At 34.8% G+C, this 25,947-nt stretch overlaps 2 protein-coding genes across 3 annotated transcripts; both read left to right on the forward strand.

The window, feature by feature from the left end:
* Positions 1–2,526: 2,526 nt before the first annotated feature.
* LOC130471319 (uncharacterized) lies at positions 2,527–6,808 on the forward strand. The gene is made up of 2 exons (XM_056841372.1): positions 2,527–2,998; positions 6,588–6,808. Exons 1-2 carry the CDS (start codon positions 2,527–2,529, stop codon positions 6,806–6,808), a joined length of 693 nt encoding a protein of 230 aa, XP_056697350.1.
* A 4,667-nt stretch (positions 6,809–11,475) lies between these two features.
* LOC110792570 (ultraviolet-B receptor UVR8) lies at positions 11,476–25,226 on the forward strand. Of its 2 annotated transcripts, none has more exons than XM_021997398.2 (15): positions 11,476–11,950; positions 12,194–12,270; positions 15,124–15,202; positions 16,001–16,060; positions 18,750–18,851; positions 18,958–19,051; positions 19,482–19,524; positions 19,619–19,664; positions 19,758–19,804; positions 19,909–20,011; positions 21,320–21,374; positions 21,499–21,565; positions 22,111–22,147; positions 22,417–22,499; positions 24,438–25,226. In XM_021997398.2, the coding sequence occupies exons 1-15, from the start codon at positions 11,689–11,691 to the stop codon at positions 24,555–24,557; spliced, it is 1,275 nt and encodes a 424-aa protein (XP_021853090.1). In that variant the 5' UTR covers positions 11,476–11,688; the 3' UTR covers positions 24,558–25,226. The 2 variants fall into 2 exon arrangements, with proteins under 2 accessions (XP_021853090.1, XP_021853091.1); XM_021997399.2 differs by having other exon boundaries at positions 11,482–11,950; positions 22,420–22,499.
* The last annotated feature ends 721 nt before the right edge of the window (positions 25,227–25,947 follow it).

Genomic DNA, 25,947 nt, shown 5'->3' on the forward strand with positions numbered 1-25,947 from the left:
GTTACAAGTATACGACTTGAAATAACCGAATTGAGAGAATTGGACTCAGTCCCATGACCCCTAATCTGGCAAAAAAGACTGACTGATACAAGTGATACCAATTGAAATAACCAAATTGAGAACTAAACAAGTAAAAGAAATGAAATGCCCATAGCTGGGAGCAGCATATAAACAGGACAATCAACTAAATAAGAAGAATAGACGCAACACATTTTTACCTCCCCAAACATAATTCATGTCATTTTTCCATTCAGACAATTTATCAAACACTTGGCGTGCATTACCAAAAACAGACAACACACCAAAATTTCTCCTTCAACAACAACAACCCAACAAAATCTAAACGAACTTCCCAAATTCCCCCAGAATTCACAGTAATTAAAATCCAATTAAACACAAATCTAACCCAAATTTCAAAATTGCGAAAACAGTAAAGAGGAGAAGAGGGTATACTATATATTGTTCCTATGATTAATCATCTCTAATGATGTTGTCAACAGAGGGTGATGAACTATCATCTACCATAACATGATCAATGGAGGAGATTCCTTGCTGCTGCTGCTGCTGCTGCTCTTTCGTTAAACTTTCGTTTTCTCCAGCTCGCTCTCTCCAAAGTCCAAACTAGTTCTCTGCTTCTATGAGCTAGGTCTATAATGACAAAAACAGTTGAAAATAAGAATAGGATAAGTCACTTTGGGCTGCTTTTTTGGGATTGTGATCTTTTTTTCAATGACTCTTCTAGTTGAACAAATCCAGCTACTGTTAACTTGTTAAAAGTGCAATTAATACAGCCAATATAAGAACTCCTATATCTACAAAGTTAGTGTTGAAAGGATTAACATAACTTGATATGATTTCAATCTATGAATAACCTACATAATTCTGAAAACTGCCATTAAATATTTCACTGAAAAAAGGAAACTTAACATAGAACACTAAAGCACACTGTTTGATTCATTGCTTCATATAGACCAAAGGACGCAACTATCGTCTAATCAGTTCCCTTTTTCTTAGAGATCTAAGATTGAGTTTGCCAAATTTATGATCCACAGGGAAAAAGAAAAAAGAAGACCCCTAACCCCCCCCCCCCCAAGAAAAAAACAATAGCATTCAACAGTTCAAGGGACCACTGGAGCAACAAAGTATCCCTATCCAGCAGCTGACCCTCTCAATCACATTCATTCAAACCCATAAGTAACGTTCTACTTCTATCACCTACTCGGTTACTCTGTCAACCCAAAAATCTATACTAGTTAGTAGTTTTGGTATACAAGGAACTACAGGGGAGATAAACAGCCAACAAATAGATTTATGAAATTGGTCAGCACTCAGCAGCATAAGGAAATAAGTTGGCCTCCAAATGGAAGTTGGGCAAGATGAAAGAGCAAACAAATTTGCACATCAGATGACATGAAAGTAATGGGAAGGCAACGAAAGGGGAGGAGTAGCATCTCTTCATAGTATAAAAAAAAACTCCTCAAGAAGAACCAAAAGGGTTTTATTTCCCTCAGTTTGCAGTAATAAAGCAATAAGAACAAGTGACACGGGCTTGCAGCAAATTAGCAGTCTTTCAATCACACATCTTAACCAAGAAAAACATAAACATGGAATCAACTCCTAATTTCATAGAACACTATCCACAACTTAACGAATTTTAGCAATAAATACAAAAAAGTTCAACAAACAAGATTAAAACAGTAATATTTATACACTCTCCACTTCTTACATAAAAAGTAGGAAATATATACCTCCTTAAGGTCCCCTTTCCGAGCAGCAATGTGAAGCGGAGTCCAACCTCTATCATCAGTATCAATGGTCGACCTAAGGGACCGCTTCCTCGACAATCTTCGCCGGGAAAATCCCAACTGCTCCCTTGAGGCGTAATTAGCATGATCACTGTTGTCTCAACAGCGCAACCCCAAAAACAAGTAGATCTGTCAAAATAATACACATATAATCAAGTAGATCTGTCAAAATAATACACAAATAATCACAAGTACCAAAAATTATGTAAATATAAAGATTAAAAACAGGAGATCTAAGGACTTACAATTCAGAGTAGGGTGAAGAAAATCAATCACCTCGACGGCCGGGAACTTACATATCTTCCAATTTTTAGAAAACACATAACTTCTTGTATCCAACTTCTTAGATTTGAATTGATTTTTCAATTTCAATTATCTGGTCGACATTATCAAAGCAGAATTGAATAAAAGTTAGATCTTGGAAGATTATGGAATAGGGGAGGGAATTAGAGTGAAAGATTGTGAGAGAAGAATGAGAGGTTGGGCGGAGGTCTCTATGTCTTGGATAAGGGGATTCTAGATCTGAAGGGATTTCGCAGCGTTTATCGCAGAAAACGCAATCTCACGCGCTGCAATATTTTGTTTTTATTTTTTTTGTCATTGTCGCAGCGTTTTATTACGGAACAAAGTTGCAAATTTTTCATTTAATGCATTGACCCGCGTTGACTACATCTAGTTGCAGCAAGGTCAATGAGGGAGAGTTGCAACCGAGGGGTTGCAAATGGAGTTTTTTCTACTAGTGGTTGCTACCAGGCCAATGGTTCCCTGGGATAAGATGGTGTGGAATAGGCTCAATATTTCAAAATACATGTTCATCTGTTGGCTTGCATTTCAGTGTAGATTGCAAACAACTGCAAAATTTGCTAGAATTGGAATTAGTTCCTTCCCTAATTGTTTGTTGTGTGGACAGGATGATGAGGAGCATGGTCATCTAATCTCCAGGTATCCTTACATTAGCAGATGTCTTGCATCACTAAAGAGGTGGATGGGAATTCAGAGTTCCCCTACTACTTTGCAGAGACTTATAAGGAATATTTCTCATGGTAATGGCTCAAAATTCAAAAGGAATGTCATGTATGCAGGAGTAGCTGCCTTGGTCTACTTAGTTTGGAGGAGTAGGAACTGCAGTTTTTGGGATAAGGCTTTCCCAACAGTTCAAAATGTAATGAATGTCTTGAAACAACTTGTAAGGAGTGAGTAATGGTAGTTATATATGCCAAAAAAATGTAAGTAGGCAAGATATCTTGTGGTTTGTGACTCTTTAAGATATAACTATAACTATGTAAGGATATAAATCTATAAAGATATAATTGCGTAATTATATAAGTATATAACTTTATGAGATTATTAGTTTAAAACTATCTATTAATTCCATAAAATTTTATGAGATTACAAGTTTACAATTATAAAACTATATATGAAGCTACTTATATAACTATGTAAATATATATGACTTTATGAGATTATAGACCGGTTTACATCTATCTAATTCTACAAGACTATAACTATACAGTAATATAACTCTATTGAAAATTTATCTATTAAAGAATATGTTAAATAAGTTTAAATGAGAACATGTCTAGTTACTTAGTCGGTTGATAAACAACAGTTCGAATACTCGTTTGAACAACGCACATTGAATTATATCTTTGATTTATAAAGGTTCAGGAAGTACAATTACTTACGAGTGATACACTATAATATATACGATATACAAAGATATCAATATTACCTTAAAAAAAATATATATCAATATTGGATTATCCAAATTCTATTATTTAACAATATTAGACTATTTTTACCATAGAAAAAACAGACGCTATAGATAATTTTGATCTTTTAACTTATAAAAAAGAGTAAAATAAATAAATTAATCAACAAAATCTACTATTTTCTAAGACTCCATAAGATTATGGGGGGGGGGAGGACATCATTTTTGGGGTTATCAAATATCATTTTACTTTTGTTAATATTATTTTAATGATGATAAAGCATATGAAAACAGAATTCATTTATTTGAGTATCTTTTATTTGCGTATCAATTATTTGCGTATCACATATAATTAGGATCGTCGTATTTATGTTATTAGTTTAATTCAAAATCATTTTTTGACTTATAAATGATCATGGTAAAATATGAAATTATTTGTTGACTTATCAATGATCATTGCATTACTAGCATCATAAGACAATCCACGAGCACAAAACACCAGCGATTTATTTCTTGAATGATAATAATTTGAAACATAAGTTTTACACAATTACACTATTAGTAAATTACATGAGTATAATTTATACATAATTACTTTCGCAATATCAACCCAACCCGATAACCTAAAAGTTCTAAAAGAAAAGAAATTTATTTTCAAATTTATATTTAAAAAATAAAGAACTAATATTTTAAGTTGGTAACAAAATAAAATACTAATTTGGGTGTACTATGTACGATGTAAAATAATGTAATTTGGGTGTACTATGTACGGAGTAAATTATACGGAATAAATTATACGGTGTACTAGGTATTTGTGTACGTACTTTGTATCTTACCCTAATAAAACAATGGGCCAAGCCCAAAATCCTATTTATAACCCTAAAATCTAATGACTATATAAGCTCACTCAAAACCCCTAAAACCTCACCATACACTCTCTTGCAGTCAGTCTCTCTCTCTCTCTCTCTTCATTTTTCCGGTTCTCTCTCTCTCTCTCTCTCTCAAAGATCTCTCTCTTTATTTTTCTGGATCTCATTCTTTCTCTTATCCGGTTTCTTCCTCTTCACAAGGTGATTTTTTTTCCGATTTATTGGCTTATTTTTCCGATTTATGTGCTAATTTTCATGTTAATGTTATGGTTGATTTTGTCGATTTAAATAGTTGATTTTAGTCGATTTATTTGATACTAATTCTCTCTCTTCATTTTTCCGATCTATGGTTTCTTGCGCCGATCTCCGTCTCTCTACTCCCAACTCCTCAAGTTTTCGGCTTCCTCTTCACTAGGTGAATTATTTTTTCGATTTATTTTCTTATTTTTTCGATTTATGTGCTAATGTTTATGGTTAATTTTGCCGATTTTACTATGGATTTGATTCGGTATCTTCCTGTCTTTTTTTCCTTTGATTGATTACTCTATTATCCATCAGTTTGTCCATTTTGATTGGATTGATGCATGCTGAATGAATATTCTGCTGGGTTTTTGTGGGTTCTGTTTGGTTTTTCTCATCTGGTTGGTTTAATTGATTGTATTTTGGTATGTTTTTTGGGTTTTTGATGATCATTTTGGATTGATGGGTTTTAATTTATGATGAATGTTGATCTGAGTATGAATGCACAATGTCTAAGAATACCAGCAGTCCTAGACCTAACAAAAAACATTTACAACTAAAATCAATTTGTTGTCTATCCCCTTGGAGGCTTGGAATAAACAAATAAAAGAAAATTTTACAAAATACATGTTACAACTAAGTTTATGGCCGTTGTGCAAGTAAAAGAACCTTAGACAGTTTTACCAAAATACATGTTACAACTAAGTTTTTGGTCGACCACATACGACTTTCTCTTCTGATTCCAGAGATTATAAAATCTAATAATAAGATAAAAACCAAACCATGTATATATGGAATGGAACTCTTGGTTACTACCCATTCTTAAAACTCGGAATGATCCATTGAAACAAAAAACAAGAAGAAGTTCAATATGCTTTGCAGTTCGACTATTAAGCTCTAGAAAGCTAAAAGACAACCTTCCCCATTTTTGGTTGAGGTAATGTTAATCGTTATGTTCAAACATAAGTTTTACGGGAGTTCACTCTATTAATCTCACAGACAATTATAGGTAAACAAAAATAGATAACGGTTTCAAGAAGAATCAAGTATGTGAAACACAAAGCTAGTGGCAGACTAATCACAACAAAAAAATGAACAAGGAAAACATGACATGCTCGTCTGAACTACTAATTAAATGTTCATCATATTTTTCTCAGTAAGAAAATGAAAATTTTAACTCACTCTATACCCAGTTGTGAAGTAATCTTGTGCTCAATAACTCCAAATAACTGTACTGCATTGTATCCCATCTTCTTAATAAGAGGAAGGGTATGTAATAATAAAACCAGAAAAAACAAGGTATAAGTAAAGAAATAAGGAACTGAAGAAAGTTTATTAAATTTCTAACTCTTCTTAGGTGTTCATGTTTTACGAGCTCAATACTATGTATTATCTGGGCACATAGATACAATCTGACTCTCATATTGAATTTTGCCTTTGTTTGGATTGTTTCTAATGATTGTTTGGATTTTTCCTGATGATTCTTCTCATATCTGATAACCCCAAAGAGCTTTTGCCTGATGTTTGTTGGTTTGCCATTGAGCTTTACTATGATGGCTTCTAAAATTCCAAAAGGAAAATACATTTCAATGACCAAATAGAATCATATATCTATTTGCAGTAATCCATTTTGATGATCTGTTGTTTAGATTCTGACTTTGCAATCAAGTGTGGTGGTCCACAAATTAGAGCATCCAATCAAATCGTATACGAAAGTGATAATGAGGCCCTCGATCCTGCAACTTATTTTGTTACTAGCCATATTTCTAGAGTGTGTTTATGGTTTTGCTCTTTATTGATATGCAAATATCTAATTTAATGGCTCAAGTTTATAATATTTGCAATAGTTGTTTGGTACATCTTTCCTCCCTAGTTGACAATCTTTTTATATATATATATATTGTTGTTTATGGTGTATTTTAACATCTAATTTATTGAAATTGTTTTCTTTTTGTTTTGTAGAAATGGAATCACAATCTACTGCTGAAAATGTGTTTGCTCCAACCATTCTGACCACGAGCTCCCAAGTGGCTCCGTTAATGGTGCCATCTAGTTTGCCTTCGATGAAGCATAAACGTAACGCTCTAATTTGGCAACATTTTACCTTTATTGAGAAAATGGAAGGTGATAAACAGGTTTGCTTTGCTCAATGTAACTATTGCCCTAAGCAATACAAGGCATAAAGCTCAATGGGTACTAGCACTGCTAATAATCATTTTAAAAATTGTCCTGGTCGTCCTCAATTGGTTGTTACTGCTTCCTCCTTTGACCCAAAAGTGTTTCTGCGCTTGTATGCTAGAGCTATTACTTGTCATTCATACCCTTTGTCAATTGTGGAACATGAGCATATGCGGGAAGCACTTACTTATGCTAATCCTGCTATTGTGCATATCACTAGAAACACCATCCTTAAACATTGCATTAGAGAGCATGACATTTATAAAGATAATTTGTTTAAGCTTTTGCAGAACATTCCAGGTAAAATCTGTTTTACATGTGATTTGTGGACTGCTTGTACTAGTCGTGGCTACCTTACACTAACAACTCATTTTGTTGATGAAAGTTGGACTCTTAGGTCCAAAATTTAAATTTTAGGTATTGTGAGCCTCCCCATACAGGGATTGTTGTTGCTGGGTTTGTCTTTAATCTCATAAAAGAGTGGCAACTTGAGAGTAAAGCTTTTGCTATGACTATTGATAATGCTCGTAGCATGGATGTTATGGTCCACAAACTTAAGTCTGATTTATGTGAATCTTCTTTTCTTCCTTGCCATGGTGACTTTTTTCATGTTCGTTGTTGTGCTCATGTTTTAAATTTAATTGTTCAAAGAGGTTTGAAAGAGGTTGATGCTAGTGTTACTAACCTCCGTGATGTTGTCATATATATTGATAGTTCTGATGCTAGACTTTGTCAGTTTGAGCAGGCTGTTTCTGAGGTAAATTCTGTCTTTAAGGGTAAGTTATGTCTTGATGTGGTTACTCGTCGGAATGCAACTTCTCAGATGATCGAAAAGCTTTAGAAGCTAAAGAAGCTTTGAATGTACATGCTGAAAAGTATTTAGCATTTACCTATCATCTCTCTGGTGATGAATGGGCTACTGTTGAGATTGTGTTTGAATTTCTTCAACCTTTTTTTGATATGACTGTTCTATTTTCTGGTTCTGAATATCCCACTGCTAACTTATATTTTGAGAATGTTTTTCTTATTGAGTACAATCTGAAGGAAGCACATAAAAATCCTTTGCTTAAGTTTATGGCTGTTGAAATGCTTGAAAAATTTGAGGATTATTGGGGTGAATATTCCCTAATTTTATCAATTGCCCTTGTCCTTGATCCATGCTATAAGCTTCAACGTGTGAGAAAAGCTTTTAGTGTTCTTTATGTTGAACATGCAAGTGAGGAAAAGACGAAAAGGGTTAAAGATGCTCTTCAAGATATTTATAAGCATTATCTTTCTCAACAATCTGGTTCTTCTTCTACTTCAACTAGTCAAACTGTTTATAAAAAATCAAATGCATCAAGGGTAATTTTTTTTAATCATATAATCTGAATCGTGATGCATTTATAAATTAATGTCTGTATTATTATTAATTTATTTATTTAAATTTGTTTTTCATTATAGTTACTTGATGACAGTGAATGAGGTCGAAGGAAATAGTATTGGTGATCTTGAGTTATACTTTAGTACACCACGTTCTCGAGTTGTTGATGGGGAGAAGTTTGATGTTCTAAAGTTTTGGGAAGGCCAAATGTCTGTCTATGCTGTATTAGCTTCTCTAGCTAGGGATATTTTGGCAATTCCCATCACTTCTGTTGCTTCATAATCATCCTTTAGTATGGGTGGTCGCATTTTGAACAAGTATAGAGGTGCTTTGTTGAGTAAGCATGTTGAGGTTATGGTTACGGCATAAAATTGGAGTCGTGGTTATTTCTGCGATATTGATGAAGATGTACTTGTTGTTGGTAAAGAAATGGAAGCTAAAAGTACTTCATCAACTTGAGATGTCTTGTGTTGCCTTTTCGTAGCATCTGGGAACTCATTTAAAGATGCCGATGTCTTAAAACTACCTTATTTTGCCCTTGTTTTCTATGTTGGGAACTCAATTTGAGATGCCACTTGCTGGCTTTATTTGTGTGGTAATTCCCTATGATGAATAATTACTTATAATAAAGCTTGCTTTATTATAATATCTGAGGGAATTTATAATCAAAATTTTCAATCTCTTTTGTTTATCTCAGTGTTTATCTCTGCTATATTGATGAAGAGGTTCTTGTTGTTGGTAAAAATATGGAAGCTGAAAGGGCTTATTATCAGATTCGCCACCATTATCATTAAATACAAGAAGTCAGCGTCGGCAACCTCCACCACCGTCGTCATCATCAACAACAAGAAGTCAGCGGTGGCAACCACATTCGGGATCATGCTTCATCATCATTGTCATCATTCAAATCAGCATGTTTGGCTCCAGTCATCTGTTTGCGGTCTTAATTATTTTATATGTTCTAGTATACGCAATATTACGTTTGTTTATTTGTTTTATACTTTTATTAGTTTAATTCGTTAAGTTCTTTTAAATAAAAAATACATTGTTGTTTTTCATGTGTCCTTTGTTAGCAAAAATTGCTTGGTTACTGCCTAATACTATTTGTAGCTAGGCATGTTTCAAGGCACTGTCCAGCGTATTAACTTTCAAATACGGTGTGCGGAGTATAATAAACTTAAAAACAGTTAATATCAAATTATGTGTATCGCTATTCGACACCCGCCCACACTAAAATCGCCCTACTATTCATAGCGAAAGTACAAAACTACCCTTATATTTTTTTACCCCTCCCTTTCATTTTTTTTACCCTTCTCACCTCACCTCTCTCTCATCCCCCCCTCCCCACCAATCTGGCTGCCGGAAAATCGCCGGAAAAATGAAATTCCGGCGAGAATTTTTTTTACCCCTTTTATAATTCGTCGGAAAACTGTATTCATACCTGTTTCTTCATAATTCGCCAGAAAACTGAAATTCTGGAAAACGTTAGTATCTTCATAATTCGTGTGAGAGTTGCGGCGGTGTTTATAGTCGAGGAAGTTGTCCCGGAAAATCGCTCCCGGAAAGCTCGTAAACTTCAATGGAGGAGGTAAAAATGGTGTTTTTTTTTTTTTTTTATTCATTTCTGGCGCACAAGATTTGCACCGTTCACATGTACCTGGCGCACAGAATTTGCTCCAGTTCCATGGACCTGGCGCACGGAATTTCCTCCAGTTCCATGAACCTGGCGCAAAATCTGTGCGCCAGGTCCATGGAACTGGCGCAAATTCCGTGCACCAAGTCCATGAAACATATGCAAATTTCGTGCGCCAGGTAAGGATCGGAGATGGGGCGGCGTTGAGGGCGGCGGAAATGTTTATAGCCGGCAGGAGGAAGGGAGGGAGAGAGCAGAGAAGGAGAAGGCTCATGAAGGAGGAGGGGGTGAATTTGAATTTAAAGGGTAGAATCGTACTTTAACGTAATAAATTAGGGCGTTATTAACGGAACAGGGCGTCGAATAAAAATCCCCCAAATTATTCCAAACCGGCAACAAATAACAACATACTACCGCGAACTACCTCCACTTGCTTCCATATTTATATTTTTAGCTTTGTAAAAGAAAAACTTGGAAACCGGTACAAGACACAAGAATCACGAACATGGTGAGGGCATTTTCGGGATTTCAATAATCAATTTTGAGAAAGATTAGGAAGAAATAGAGAGTGAATAAATCAAAATTGAATATAGGGATCATCCCATTTTATTATTGACAAATACAAACCAATCCAGGCAAGCTGCTAAATAATACAAATATTCGAACTTGTGGTAAATACGACAATTTTTACATAATTACCTCTCCTTTTCTTATTTTTTTCGGGGGAGGGGGTGTGAAATCTACTATGAAACAATGTGTACAATTCTGAACTCCATTAAAAAGATTTGGGCAACACAAAGCTAACAGACCAAGGATATAAATAAGAAGTATGAAAGACTATTGAACTTTCGGAAAAGCCTTCTCTAATCTAACTGCTGCTTACTTTTAGTCCTTTTCATCTTTGCCTTAAACCGTGATTTGACGAGTAAAGTCTGCACCGTATTTGCGAAATTCCCAATTGCCATTAAAACCAGAAGAAATCCACAAAAAACGACATAATTGGACATTCATTCCTACTTTTAAAGAGGAATATTTAGCGCCCATGCTACTACATCCACGCTTTAAGTTCAAAAGGTTTTATGAGGGGGGCGTGATCAACTATAAAACTAATTTGGGGCTTTAAACATTATGGTTTGGTTGAGTTGGTCTTTTGACAGTTTTGTTTTAAAAGTTATTCATCTATAAATAAATACATATATGAAAGTCAAACCTTGAAACACTTATGTTAGTATCATATTTGATATTGCGGGTTATAAACGGTTCGAATTAAACGGGGTGTAAACGGGTTACGGGTTGTAAACGGTTCGGGTTGTAAACAGTTCGGGTTGTAAACCGTTTGGGTTGTGAACGGATTTTCCCCGGGTTGAAACGGTACGGGTCATTAACGGTTTTCGGGTCCATTCGGTTCGGGTAGAAACGGTTTCGGGTTGACGCATGACGGTTTGTTATCGGGTATCGGATCTTAATCGGTTTAATATTTTCGAGACGGTTCGGGTTCAGGTTGAATGTTATCAGTTCGGTTAGTTTTCGGGTTCCAACTAACACATTATTAACGGTTCGGATTCTTAAAAAATCGAATTAACCCAGCGGATTCAACGGTTTGGTTTGAGATTTGACATCCCTGGTTAAGACCATTTGCCTGCACCTTAAATGTGGAACCGTTTATTACAGGGTTCGTTACTTCGTTGCAGAAAGTTCAATAGCTCACCTACGTTGCATCTTTCAAAACCATCAATTCTCCATTTCTACTTCAAACTTCACATATTTCTCTCATCTTCCAATTCTTAAACAATTATTTTTCGTAATTCTCCCTCTCAAATTCCACCACCAATCCCCAATTTCTCCACTTTCTCCCTCCTCCATGTCCATGTACCTCTTTTCTTCCAACAATGTGGACTAGAGCATGCTCCCAATTTTTCAAATTATCTTATCGCAACAAAAATCTAGGGTTAGGATTAGGATTTTGTACGAGATGTTATTCTACTGCAGAAAAAGGGAAGCGATTTGCTGCTCTTTGGGGAAACGGAGATTACGGGAGATTGGGGCTTGGGAGCGTCGATTCTCAATGGAGGCCTGTAATTTGTTCTGCATTCAATGGCGATAGTGTTCGCTCTATCGCTTGCGGCGGTGCTCACACTCTTTTTCTTACAGGTTTTTACTTCAATTTAGCTTGCTGTTGTTGAATTGTTCTTCAATTACGATCATGTGGTTGGAATTGATGTGTTTGATCATTCTCGTTTGTGGTGTTATGCACTTATGCTCCTCAATTTTGATTTATGTTTGGCTAATTTTTATTTTATTGATGTAAGGATGCAATGCTTTGGTTTTTGAATTTTGAGTTTTATTTGTTTGTATTATTTTGGGAGGATTTCAGTTTTAGTTGTCATATGACAGAATCTGGGCGTGTTTATGCCTCTGGGCTCAATGATTTCGGACAGCTTGGGATTTCGGATGATAAGAATTACGCAATGGTACGATACCGAGTGCAATGTGTTAGCGTTAATTTTTGGTGCTATTTCATGCGAACTTTATTGATTGTCCAACAGATAAATCAAAATGAGGCAACAACGTTTTTCTATAAGAGTATTCAATATCATCCTCAATGTAAATGGTGTTTGAATCTTGCAAATCTAGAACAAGGATGAGAAGCACCTTTTTTCCATAAGCAATTGATAAATTCTTATCTTGCTTGATTACCAAACTAATATTTTTCTCTTATATACAAAACTATGCTGGATTGTATATGTGTTGCACTCTTGACAAATAACTTATATGAAGGAAATGTGAACATTTGTTGCGACTGTGCTTCACAAGTTCAGATACCTTTCCTTGGTTACAGTTTTTGTTGGTCGGGAGGTAGGAGTTTGGTTGTGTTGATGTAGTGGTAATGGGGGTATTGAAGGGGAAACGGGAAGTATGATTGTAGCAAGCTGATACTTATTGCTAGGAATTTGATCTTGATTGGGTTGTATAGGAAACTTCCATAACCATTCCTCACCAAGATTTGATTGTCAGATAGATATTATTTCCTCCATCCCAAATCAAGTGCCACAATATTTTTTCATAAATCATACATACTTTGACCATGAATTCTCATCAATACATTAGAAGTATATAGTTTTGTGGGATCATGTTAAATATATCTCAATGTGTATTCTCAAAATATCATATTTTTCAAAAATAATAATTCAATACACAATTAAAGGCATGCATGCTCAAAGTTGTGTCTTGGAAAATATATAAAAATGTTTTTGGCAACTAATTTGGGTCAAAGGGAGTACATTTCTAAGACCCAATTCATCCTAAGACTTTGATAGGGTCTCCTACCTTACCATAGGGTCTCCAAAGCATAAACTTTCTCTAACATCTTGGCTAAATGGAACTTCCTGATGAACTATAATCATGGTAATTTCCTTAACATCATTTTTGCAATTTTAAAATAGGAAAATTGTTGAATGAAGACAAGCTATTATTGAGTCAGTGTAATTAGCTGCCAAACGGAAGGAGACTTCCCTCTGTCTATCTTAATGCATGAGCAATATTTTCAACAAATAGATAAAAAAAAAGAGATATTAGAAGGGTTGCCTCTTCACGAATCACGACGCCCATGTAAATGGATGACTAGATTAGAATATCCCTCCTTGTAAGAGATGCATACAATGATACAGTGGATTTCTTTAAAATGGGGATTAAATGCCAGATTGCCTGCCATACCATTCTTGGATTATCAAGCCTTAAAGTTGGACCTTTTTAAAGGACAAAAGAGTGAGAGGCAGAGATTTATTGATAGTGACGTGTTCCAATACTTTTGTAGTTCGAGCTTTTCTTGTAGTATCTGTATCCTTGTTTATAGGTAAGGAAGACCTTGAGCTGTAAGTTTGGGAGAATGCTTTACATGAATCGACCAAGAGTTGTGTTCTATATGGAACTTTTTGGTTCACAAACCAGCTTGCTGTCAAACTCTAACCAGATCCTACCCTGGTTCCATTAAATTATAATTGCTCCTCTTAGAAGTGGATTTTAAAGTATTGAAGCATTACAATCTATGAATTTTAGTAGAAGACGGTTAGTAAGGGGATAAATATTAATATGAAAGATAGACTTAAAAATTATGTAGTATTTGCTGTCAGAACTGCATGTTGGTGATGTTCTCAGTTTGACTCAACAGTTAGAGTAGAATGGACAGTGCTCTATAAGAACTGAGGCCAGAGAGAGAGAAGGGAAGGAGACCAGGTTCAGATACTTTCCTGTGTGAATGAGAGAGCGTATAGAAGAGCCTAATTTCCCTGTTGGATCCGGCAATTACTCTAAAAAACACATTAAGGTGCATTTGCATGGATGAGCATCTCAGAGAGTTCCAATTTTTTCACACTTTCTTGTTGTAGTGTACAGAAACTACCAGAAACTACAGATGAGGTAGACTTTGGAGGCCGAATCACCAAAATTGAATAATGGGATCATAGTTTTCTTAATTCCCTTTGTGGTAGTAATCTCGTAAGAAGGTTAAAGACGGGCTAAGATTAGCCGATTAGGTCAGCAATACAAGCATTTCCTTTCTCGAGGCTCCAGTTTGTGACCTTATAGAAATAAGTTGAATTGAAATTAAAGAGTTTTAAGTTTACTAATTTATAAACCAAGAAAAACACCTTTAGTTATGATCTAGTTTCCTTCTAGGCATGGACAAAATTACGTCATCATTACCCAATGTCTTTAAAGAGGCTCCTTTATAAGGCGCGGTGGGTGTAGGAGCCAGATATAGTTACCTTTGCTCCTCCCATACCAGAAATTTTGTTCTTGTTGGACCCTTTGTCTGAAACAAAAGTACACAACTACCATAAACTGTCCCAAATAATAGTGGATCTTTTAGCTCCATTAGAAACGGGCATGAGATGTTAGAGAAGTTCTTCAATTCCACATCTTATTTGGTCCAGGACTCCAGGTCTTGAGTATCCATATTCTTGGTGGCGTGATGGGAATAGATGTGTTTGTTCATATCTTCTGTCTATTGTGTTTACTCTTTAGCCTTACCACGAAGGCGTTTCATAACTTTCATTGAAGAAACATCTTGAGTTCATAGTTCTTATTCTTGATGTTAATGTTACCGTAACTCAGAAGTTGTTTAATTGGTGTGTTAGCTTCTCGTGACACCGTGGCCACTGTAACTCTATATTTTTTTCTTTTTTTCAATTTTTGTTTTAGCGTTCCTACTTCTCTTGGATTTGGCTGTCTGTCGTGTAGGAGCTAACAGTTTGGCCCTTGGCTGCGGCTGAAATGCTGAATTGCTAAACATAGCTATTTGATTTTTAATTTTCATCTCTTTTTAGGAGCCAGTTGAAGTTTCTGGAATTGAGAAAGAAATCAAACATGTTTCAGCTGGTTATTGTCACTCATGTGCAATTACAGGTAAGGAGGTTGAGAAACTGACTTTATATCTTTCTAATTAAATAATCACCTTGCTGTGGGCTCGTTTATCTGCCTGCTCGTTTATTGATGTGGGCTCAGATGTGAAGTTGTAGTACCTTTTCAAATTTAAGGGTATAACTAACTGATTTAATTAGAAAACAAAGCGGATTGGATTTAAAACTGTTCCACATCTCACCATTTGGCTTTCCTAGTAAAACTGAAATAGGAAAAGAAGGGGAAACTATTATTCTATTGCCATTTTATTCTTGCTTGCAGAAAGATCATTGATATGATGCAGGTCTTGTATCGTAAGGTTTTTTCATAGAATATCCTAAAATTTTCAACCACCTTTAAAACATTATGTATGCGTTGTTCAAAGACATGAACCTTACCCTAATGCCTATGTGAAGCTCCCAGCTTGGCAGGTTAAGTAGGCATCAGATCATAATTCTAAGCAGCTTTATCTCTATGATAATGACTAGGTTGTTGTGGGTAAACCCTTCATCCAATATGCAATCATGCAACAACCATCTGTATCCTTTAATCAGCCATTTAGTGAAGTCCGTATTAAACCAAAAATCAAAGAATAGACTGTACTTTTGGGAAGTCTTATACTGGTATGGTCTGTCTTAAAACAATTGTCATTTTTGCGTTTTGACTTGTCTAAAAGTCAGCTATACACTGTTTCTAATACTTTCTATTACAACTTAAGATTGTAGAATCTCATACCTCTTATCTTTCAACTTCAAGGATCCTAATTGCTGTGTGGATTTTCATTTAATTTTCTCCAAATTGCAGTGGATGGGGAGCTCTACATGTGGGGAAAGAACTCTAATGGTCAGCTTGGGCTTGGGAAGAGTAATCATCTATCATATAACTTTTTTCGCGAGACTTATTTAAATTCTTTGCTTTGTTTGTATTGTCATTCTCCATAGTTTTCCATGTTTTTGACTTTGAAAATTGCGTCTGCTGCCAGACTTTTTAGTTCTTAGTTGTTATCTCGTTTCTTAGACGAAGAGGTTTTCTTTTCATGATAAAGTGGTAATTGTTCTGAATATTATGGGTTGTGTTTTAATTGGTGTCAACTGTCAAGAGTTTGATATATCATTATTCTGTTGCTTCAGGCCATGGTGGTCATTCATTTGAAAATTCTGTCATATTGTCTTTGTTACTCTTGTTTCACATTCGATTGTTGGCTGTGAGTGAGCAATTGAGCATGTTTCTGGACCCCTAGGATTTGAGTATAGCTCATATAGTCATGTCTGAAAAATGCATAGTTGTTTATGTTACTATTGTCCTGAACTTGGATGGTACCCAGCTGTGAGTATATAAGTATGTCATTCTAAATGTGGGCAAATTAGATTTTTGGATAGCATGTACTTTTGTTTTTTAAAAGTTGATTCACCAAATCTATACTACTATTTAATAACAGGGAGTTTGTAAGCTACATGTCATTATTTGGAGACCCCCCTCTGTTTTTCTTTTTTCTTTTACTTTTTCCTTCTATCTTTTCTCTTAGCCTTCTCACAAAAGATTAGTTTTCATTGCGTCTCTTCGTTCTCCTCTCTCTAAATTTCAGTTATTTCTTCATGACCCTTCCAATTTTACTATATAACCACAAAAACATAGTGTCTCTTCGTTCTCCTCTCTCTATAAATTTCAGTTGTTTCTTCATGACCCTTCCAATTTTACTATATACAAAAACATATTGCGACTTTCCGATAGATTATACAATAAAACAGAGAATCAGAAACCTTGTGGTTTACAGTTGTCTTAAATTCTACAGATTTACAGTAGCATTCACAAATTTGACGCTTATTATTCAGAGAATTCAAATTCTTTTTAAGCAGGTCTTCTCAATTTCAATCAATTATCTATAATTCTCGAATTAAATTATTTAGGTGTTTATATGAAAATTACGAATTGCTTTACTGCTTAGTTTAAATTCCGTAATTTGTGTTATTGGATAACCAAATTAGCAGTTCATACAATTGTTTGGATGATGTTGGGTATAGAGCATGCAACACTAATTTCTAAGAATGGAGAAAAAAAATATACGGGTTAGATGATGATGGGTTATGTTGGGAATGGTCAGTAACTTTGAGTTAGTATGTTTGTATTTTCAGCAATAAGTTTGATTTATACGAAGTACTGGGTACTCGTAGTATTTTATTCGTGATTATTTTTCTAAATGGATGTGGAGTTGATTAGTATTAAGGACCAGCTTTGTATAACAAAGTTTTGGTATAATAAAATTCCAGGAACTTGTGATATTCTCATATACATAGTACTATGTGTCCATCTTATTTATGGTTGACAATCTCACAATGCGGAAATAACATGTGGTTTATGCTTATATAAATATATATGGTGATTTGATATTGAAATATGAAGTGTTTTGGATACTGTAAAACCTTAAAGGTAGGTGAAATGTGTCCATTGAGATGTCTATCGAGTACTCTGTATATTTCTCACATCTTATATGAAGTACATAGTACAATTTTAACAAATATGTCATGTGTGCACATGTGATTTACTTGGGAAATTCTTTTGTCTTTGGTGTGTATTTAATTCTCTTCGTTGGTAAGTAATGCAAAGTAGGAAAACAAAGATGTTTAATATGTTTTGAGACTACGATGCTTCCTTCTATGAAGTATTTTAGAACACTTAAGATTGGAACCTTGCATTATATTGGTGTTGTTAGGGCAAACGATGCCATGTATCCAGAGCTATTTAGCATTTGAACATTCTAAATGGGGCATGCCTTAAGTTGAATATGAGTGTTGAGTCTGTTAGACACTCGGACACTTGCTTACACTCACTACCAGAGTACTCCGTATTTCTATTGTTTTGTCTTTGTATAGTAAAAGAAAAACAAGATAATTTGTGCTACTTAAGAAACACTTCATGTTTGAAACATAATGCATTTCGCAATTGACATTATGTAATCTAAGCTGTAACTGGAAAGTATCTCAATTTTTAAAGGTTCAATTATACTTATTGTTGTTAGCTTTTACCTAAACTTATCGTGTTGTGCTCCTTTGTTTATGCAATCTCTGCATCTTTTGCATAATATGTGATATTTTTAGACATTTTTTTAGGGAAGACCAAATACAATCACTAACAACAATTGTTAATACTAAAGACATTGAGTTCATAATTTGATCTATTTACCAGTATAAAGAATTGTTACATTTTACTTTTTACTACGTAAATGTTATAATATAACTCATAAATTGTAATTAGTGAAACTGGACTTCTCCGAGTGTAAAATCCTTTTTTATAAAACTATTACATATTCGGCTAAACGGATCTTACTAATAAAAACCTTACAAACATATTTTTAAAGGAAAAGTTTCAGAAAAAATAAAGACCGTGCATTGCACGGGATTAAAACTAGTTTGGTTTGACATCAAAGCTCCTTTATTTTATCAAGTTTAGCATTTCATTACTGCTTAAATTTTGAATTTATTTATGGGCATTTCTACTTGCTTCTTAATGTGTTTCCTTAAACTTAATTTGATGCTTTGTATTTTGTATTTGTCAGGTGCACCAAAAGCAGTCTCAACACCATCAAAAATTGAATGCTTGACAGGGATCATCATTGAAATGGCTGCTTTAGGTTCAGAGCATTCTATTGCTGTTACTGGTAGATACTTTGTATAATTTTCAACACCTAGTATCTATATATTATTATATAACTTATGGTAGTTTACTTTACTTGCTAACTTTTCTATATTCTTTTGGCTTCAAAGATGAAGGTGCCACCTTGAGCTGGGGTGAGGGTAATTCTGGAAGACTTGGTCATGACCGTCAATCGGGCTTGTTCAATTTCCTAAGCAGCAGGAGGTATGTGCATCTTATATCATTATTTTGGTTGTCTATTTCCTAGATTACATTGGTATATTTTCAGTTTTTCTGTTCATAGGTCAGATCACTGTTTCTGAGGTTTACTATTAGCAGATCCTGTTAAGAACTTAGGTTAGGAGTTGTGTGGAAATTATGGTTGTGTCCATCCTTCTCTTTCTTATGGTTGTTATGTTCCATTGCATTACACATAAATCAGAAATTTTGGCATAAAGATCAAATTTGAAAAGTAAAATTCCCGATTCCCGGTTCTTCTGTATTAGATCAGTTTGATGAACTAAAAAGGCAACTATTTTTAGTTATTTATAATTTTGTCCCATTTTTACTGCGCAACATTAAACCAAAGAGGCCTGCTTTTAAGTCTCCAGCTTTCACATGCGATGCTTATTATTATATAACCGGTTTACTGCAGTGAATATTCTCCAAGGCTTGTCAAGAGACTTGAAGGAATCAAGGTACTTCCATATCCGTCTTTCTGAGTTAAGGTCTTTAAATGTTTTGGTCATCCAGAATTTAACATGTTATATGAATTTATTATTTGTTTATTAGGTCAATACAGTTGCTGCTGGCTTACTGCATTCTGCTTGTATTGATGGTATTTGTGTTGTGGATGGCATTCTTGGAGGTATCTTTGTGTTTTCTTTACTAGTATTGAATTAAATGTCTTCCAATTTCTTTGATTCTGCAGAAAATGGCAACGTCTTTATTTTTGGTGAGAGAAAATTACACAAGCTTGTGAGTTTCTATTGCTAATGCTTAAATGAATCAAATTTATTATAATTTTCTGATTGCTTGATGTTTACAGTTTCTCAAACCATTCTAATTTAATCAATTTGCAGAACTTTGGAAAATCTGACGATGTTACTGGACCATCAATGCTCTCGGAACTGCCAATATCTGAAGAAGTTACCTGTGGTGGTTATCACACCTGTGTTATAACAAGTATTTTCTGAATCTCTCCTTCTGAAAGTTTTTATTTCTTGTGAATCCATTTTTCATAAAAGAAGCTTATGGGGTATGAGAGCCCGGGCCTTGGTGCAAGGTGGCTCTATGATAAAGGCCCCTTGCAAACTCGAGGGCTCAAGGCTCTGTATAAGATTTCATTTTGATGGTTCATGTGGGGTAATTTTTTCCATGAAAATAAGTGGAAAAGAAACTATTTGGCGCCACTTGAAAACAAAAATTGAACGCAGTCACAATTATATCCTCAAACCCCTAGATAACTGAATATATGATGCAGTACAAATTTTATTGGAGAAATATGACAAAAATAAAGGAAACTTTTGATTAGATATTGGACTCACTGCAATATGCTAAACATAATTATAAATAAACATTATATAGCCTTACCACTGAGCAAACCAGGGATAAACTAATAAGAGAAATGGAATATTTAACCGTTATTCCATGAGTGCTAAAATTGGGGAAACATTTCATATATTGCCAACAAATCAAATACTTCTAGTGTGTTTTGATGAACAATCCACTAAAAAACTAATTTTGAAGCGACTTTATAGTTTTATATTTTTTAATGAAAGCATAAGCAAAACAATCAATATGCCAAGGAGTAATTTGGTACTGGCAAATCTAGCTTTATATCAGCACACCCCAATCCCCGAATTAATTCTTTAACAAGCACCACTGAAGAGTATATTTAGTCACATTTACTTTTGAGGTTGGATCTAGTAATCTACTCAGTTTGCTAAGTTTGAACTTATTTGGCATTTGTTTTTTATTTAGGGTCTGTTTGGTTCAACTTATTTTTACTTATTTCAGAGATAAGTCTAGATAAGTTGAGACTTTTCGAGACTTTAACACATAATTAAAACAATTTTAGACAAAATAAGATCGTTTCAGGGAAAACAAATCCAGACATAAAAAGTTAAGATAAAACAAATTTAAACAAACAGAGCATAAGCTATGTATTTCTCATACCTAGATTTCTAATCCTGTTACCCAAAATTATTCTTTTAAATTTATGTTATTGTTACCCAGGAAAGTTTGGCATATGTTTATGTCTCTGTTTAGTATATATAAATGACCGAGCATTTGGTCTCCAAGACTTGAGGATGTAACATGTAGTGACGTTGAATGTGTAGAAATAGACACTTAGGTCCCAGCCGTGTTTCCTGGAAACTCTTCTTACCCTCAAACTTCACCTCTGGTTTTTAGACTCGCATGAATGGTTACACCCATTCAGCTGGCTTTGTAAAGTTAATCTCATTGTTTGTCTTTGTAAATTTTTGCTAGGAAATGGAGACTTGTATACATGGGGTTCAAACGAAAATGGCTGTCTTGGCATTGGGTATGCTTTCATTGGATTTCTGATCTTGAATTACATTGATTCCTTTTTTTAGACTACATAATCGAGATATACCATAATGCATCATTTTGTATTAATTGTCCCTTTCGTTTCTCTACTGTCCTAGGTGTACAGATGTCATTCATTCCCCAGAGAGAGTTGAAGGTCCTTTTCTAAGGCAGTCAGTCAGTAAGGTTTGTGCTCTCCTTGGAATCAACTCTATTTTATTTTATTTTGGTTTTTTTCGGACTTTTGAACAAGGATTAAGGGTGATATATATTTGGCTTAGTTTTTCTGTCATATGCGTATCAATCCTAATTAAATGCAATTAAGTTTTTCCAACCACTGTTGTTTACTAGGTTATATTAGGAGGTTGGATTATTGATACCATCTCATGGGGATTCCAATAAGAAATGTTGCCAACGTTTCTTTTTATAATTAAATGACCCAAGAACATCTATTATTTAACAAGTCAACAACTGAAACGGCTAAAACATCTATCATCAAAACAGTGGAATGTTTTTTTTTTTCCACCAACATGAACTTGAATCGTCGGGAGGTGCATATGTGCATTGCCTTAGAGAGTTTGTTCACATGCTCCGGCTCTTTGTTTCTTAACTTACAATCTTACATACATGATCAAACAATGCCAATGCATCAAAATCATGAGGCTTCTAGTTTTCTAATTATTACTATATTTTTTAGTTTTTTACATTCTTTTACCTGTTTCATGTCTCAGGTTTCTTGTGGGTGGAAACACACAGCTGCCATTTCAGGTGGGTGCTTTCATTGCAAAAGTTTTTATTTCTATCCAATTCTATATTTTAACTCCATAATTTTAGTATATGTATAATCTTTGTTGGTAATGCTGTTTTTCTACTTTTAAGTGCATATATCTAATTCTCTATTATGACACACCGGAGATTACAATTTACACTATTATCGATTCGATGCCCGTACTACATGTAGTTTTTTTTTTCCCTGTAAAAAAAGTTAAAGAGTTTGCCTGACTACACTGATGTTGTGCGCTTTACCTGATGTTTAGCAGATGGCTATGTTTTCACATGGGGATGGGGAGGTTCTCATGGAACATTTTCCGTGGATGGTCATTCTTCCGGTGGACAGTTGGTTTGTCCCTTTCTCTTGTGCACCCCTAAGTTTTTCATGTTTGACGTCACATGAACCATGTCTTAATACAGATGCTCCTTTCTGATACATCAAGCTAAAATGTTCCTTATGTGAATTTTCCAGCTGATGGTTATGTCGTTATGCATGATAGAGCATGTTTACTGTTTTGGTTTGTAGTTGGATTGCACTTGTATATGAAGTGTAGATATGCCGAGCGGACAGGTGGTTGGATTACACTTGTACTCCGTATACGTGTTAGTGTGTCACTCACAACGTTTGATTGTCGATTAATTGTTTTTAAAATATAAGTTCATCGAGATGCGAGGAGTTTAAGGAGTCAATGTGATGAGGATAAAAATAACGAGGGGCCCATGTGATGGGAAGTGAGATAAAGAGAAATCATATGCAAATAAAGACACATTGCGATAAATATGGAGCTAGAAGAGAAATGTTCCAATATTAAAGGAACGGAGTTGGTACATTATAACCATTGAGCGGTGGTTAAACTCCGAGGGGGTGCAATTGCTGGGACATGGAGAGGGGTACAGGCATACAGCCTTCCCCTCCTTTGTTTACTTCAGTTATTTCAACAGTAATACGAAAATTACTGTGAAAAGAAAGCGATGTGCAGTGTCAATGCTATATGGTAGTGCTGCACTAATAATAATGATTAGTCCGGAAATTTTGGTAAATGAATTGAAGTAGAAAAAAGAAAGAATAATGTTAAAGTGGACGAAGACAAGGGAAAATTGTATTTGGCTGCCGCAGTAAAAATATAACAGTCTGCAAAGGTTTCATGGTTTTATTTTATAACTCCGGTTACGTTTATGGAATGGCAAGTTGAAAATCCATTACAAGTTGCCTGTATCTGAGGAAAGGCCTTGTTTTAATTTTATGATTGTCAAAGGATTATGTCTGATGTGAAACACACTACGTAATGGTAATTCATGGGTAGGTGCTGTTTTTATCTCCATAATTATAAGGCTCAAGTCTGTTTGGGATGCTGAGAAGTTCACGACTTTTTATTTGGGGATTGTCCATTAGAATTTTGAGTGGTCTGTTAAACATGGAGTTTAATCTCATCACATGCATTCGTTATTGAGCGATACCAGGAGAGCTTCTCCATATTTTTCATGAACTTAGTGGTCTGATAAATGTGAAGCCATCAAAAATTGGTTTGCCACATGCTGGTCTAGCATTCATAATGATCTAAATGATCATTCATCTGTAGCCATGAAGCAAATGTTTTCTGCTAGTATCCCAGGAAATTGAGTAAGTAGGCTTTGTTGGACCCATGTGGTTCCTATATCCTCATTCAGTCAACCTTAATCTTTAGGTGACTAATATCACAATATGTATACCAGCTGATTCTGGAAGTTGCTTCTGAGGCTAGAAACCCCTTTCCTGGAAACTTTTCCTACACTGATATGTTGCCCTTTTGTCTGAGAAAATTGCCTTCATTTTTTTTTTCTAATTTTATTATTGCTGTGTTTATTTCGCCAATCACGAGACTTGACTTGACTTGATTTTCTGTTGGCATTTTGATTCGAGCTCCTAAGGGTCTGGTGGGCAATGGTATATATTCATTTAGAGGGATCATTTAAGGTCAAGTGTACGATGATTATGGTTAAGTAACTGATAGATGTTAGCGATTGCTGGAGATTGTGTAAAACCTAGAGACTCATATCTTCTTACATATAGCACCGGTCTGTGGAATGGATCTTGCTGCTATTCTCTGCACAGGTGTCAGATTGGTCATAAACAACATTGCATCTCGAATAGGACATGCAGACACTTTTAGTATCTTGTTTGCGAGTTTCTGTAGTAGTGAGGAAATCCAGAATTATCTGTGAATGAAATTTCAGCTAATTTGTTACTACATGTTTCATATCTTCCTAGTCTGATGTCGTCACATTTGAATTTTTCTGCCGTATGCAGGGCCATGGAACTGATGTTGATTACATTGAGCCAACTGTCATTGATCTTGGCAGCGATGTGAAGGCAGTAGAAGTATCCTGTGGATTCAATCACACTGGTGCCATATTTGAATACAAGTAAGTTCCAGAAGAAAGTGATGTTGTAATGCAGATAACTTCTTATTTCTTTTGTTTACATCTCTGAGTTAATTTTTTGTAATATAATCAATATGAACATAAATAATAAAACCGGCCCAAGATAACTGTATTTAGTGAGCAGATAAATTCTACTCGTCTAGTAGTTGTACTGCCTGTACCATATGCATGTATAGTAATTGTAAACGAAACCACAATAAGTTCCAAATTTTCAGAATAAAACCTTGAAATATACAGTTATACCATACCAACTTGAAATTGTGTGAGTGATCAGATTTGTTTCGAATTTTGTTTAAAACCGATGTAGCAAAAATTGGAAACGAATGATCAAGCTCTCTCATTCAGTTCTCAAACAAAAGGTACTCTTGGCTTATATTGTTGTGGATTGTACTCTTCTCGCGTGTTTCTGATCTTTTAGGAGTCACAATTCAATCTCGTGTTTAAAGGCAGATATGTTTCCCTTTAAACTGATGAAATTGTGATTATGCTAGTGATTTTGCTGACCTCTTTGTTATGAGAAAGTCCATAATTTTATATTATATCAATGTTGCGGTAGTTCAGCTATTTGATTAACAAAATAAATTGTGTTTTGTTGGTTACTGAATGTCCTATGTAAAATGTCGTTTGTTTCTTAATTTTATGTGAACTGTTTTCATGGGTTTTGTTACAAGTTGTTGCGTATTATCCGATGAGGTAATATTCTCTTAAGGGGTTGTTTATAATTGAACTGTGACCAGTAATATATGAGTTAAGTATGAGTTTAGACGACATAATTTTCGAAATCACGTGATTATTCCTTAGTTAGTCAGTTCTTGGGAGCTACATATTCTCATTTTTGGAATTTGTTGGATTATGCTTATTGCTTAAAACCTAACAGCATGATGTTCTTTCTGTTCAAATTATTGTGTTTTGAATCTGTTTTTCAAAATTAGAGGTCCCCAGGAAATGTTCAAGACTAAACTACACACTGGACACTACCCTAATAACATTCACCATCAACAGAATTTTAAAGTCATGTCATTCATGCTTGATTCCTCCATATCCGAGAAATGGCTAAAGTTCTGTTAACCTTATTTCCATTTGTTTTTGAAAAACACAAGTTCAGTTAAGTTCAGGAATCTTAAAAGCGTCTCTACTCTCTACGGCTCTACTCATCTTATTTCCATTTGTTTTGAAAAAAATAAGTTAGTTAAGTTCATGAATGTTAAAAACGTCTCTAAGTATGTCAGAAACTAGTTTAAACGTTCATGAGAGTAGACTTGGAAATTTGTCTATAGTCCCTGTAGTTTTATATGTTGGTGTCCTATATTAGTATCTTATACTACTTCTACAAAGTATTCCCTTGACAATAGTAAATTCCATTGCAAAAGGAATTA

Source organism: Spinacia oleracea, chromosome 4, assembly GCF_020520425.1.
Source record: "Spinacia oleracea cultivar Varoflay chromosome 4, BTI_SOV_V1, whole genome shotgun sequence".
NCBI lineage: Eukaryota > Viridiplantae > Streptophyta > Magnoliopsida > Caryophyllales > Amaranthaceae > Spinacia > Spinacia oleracea.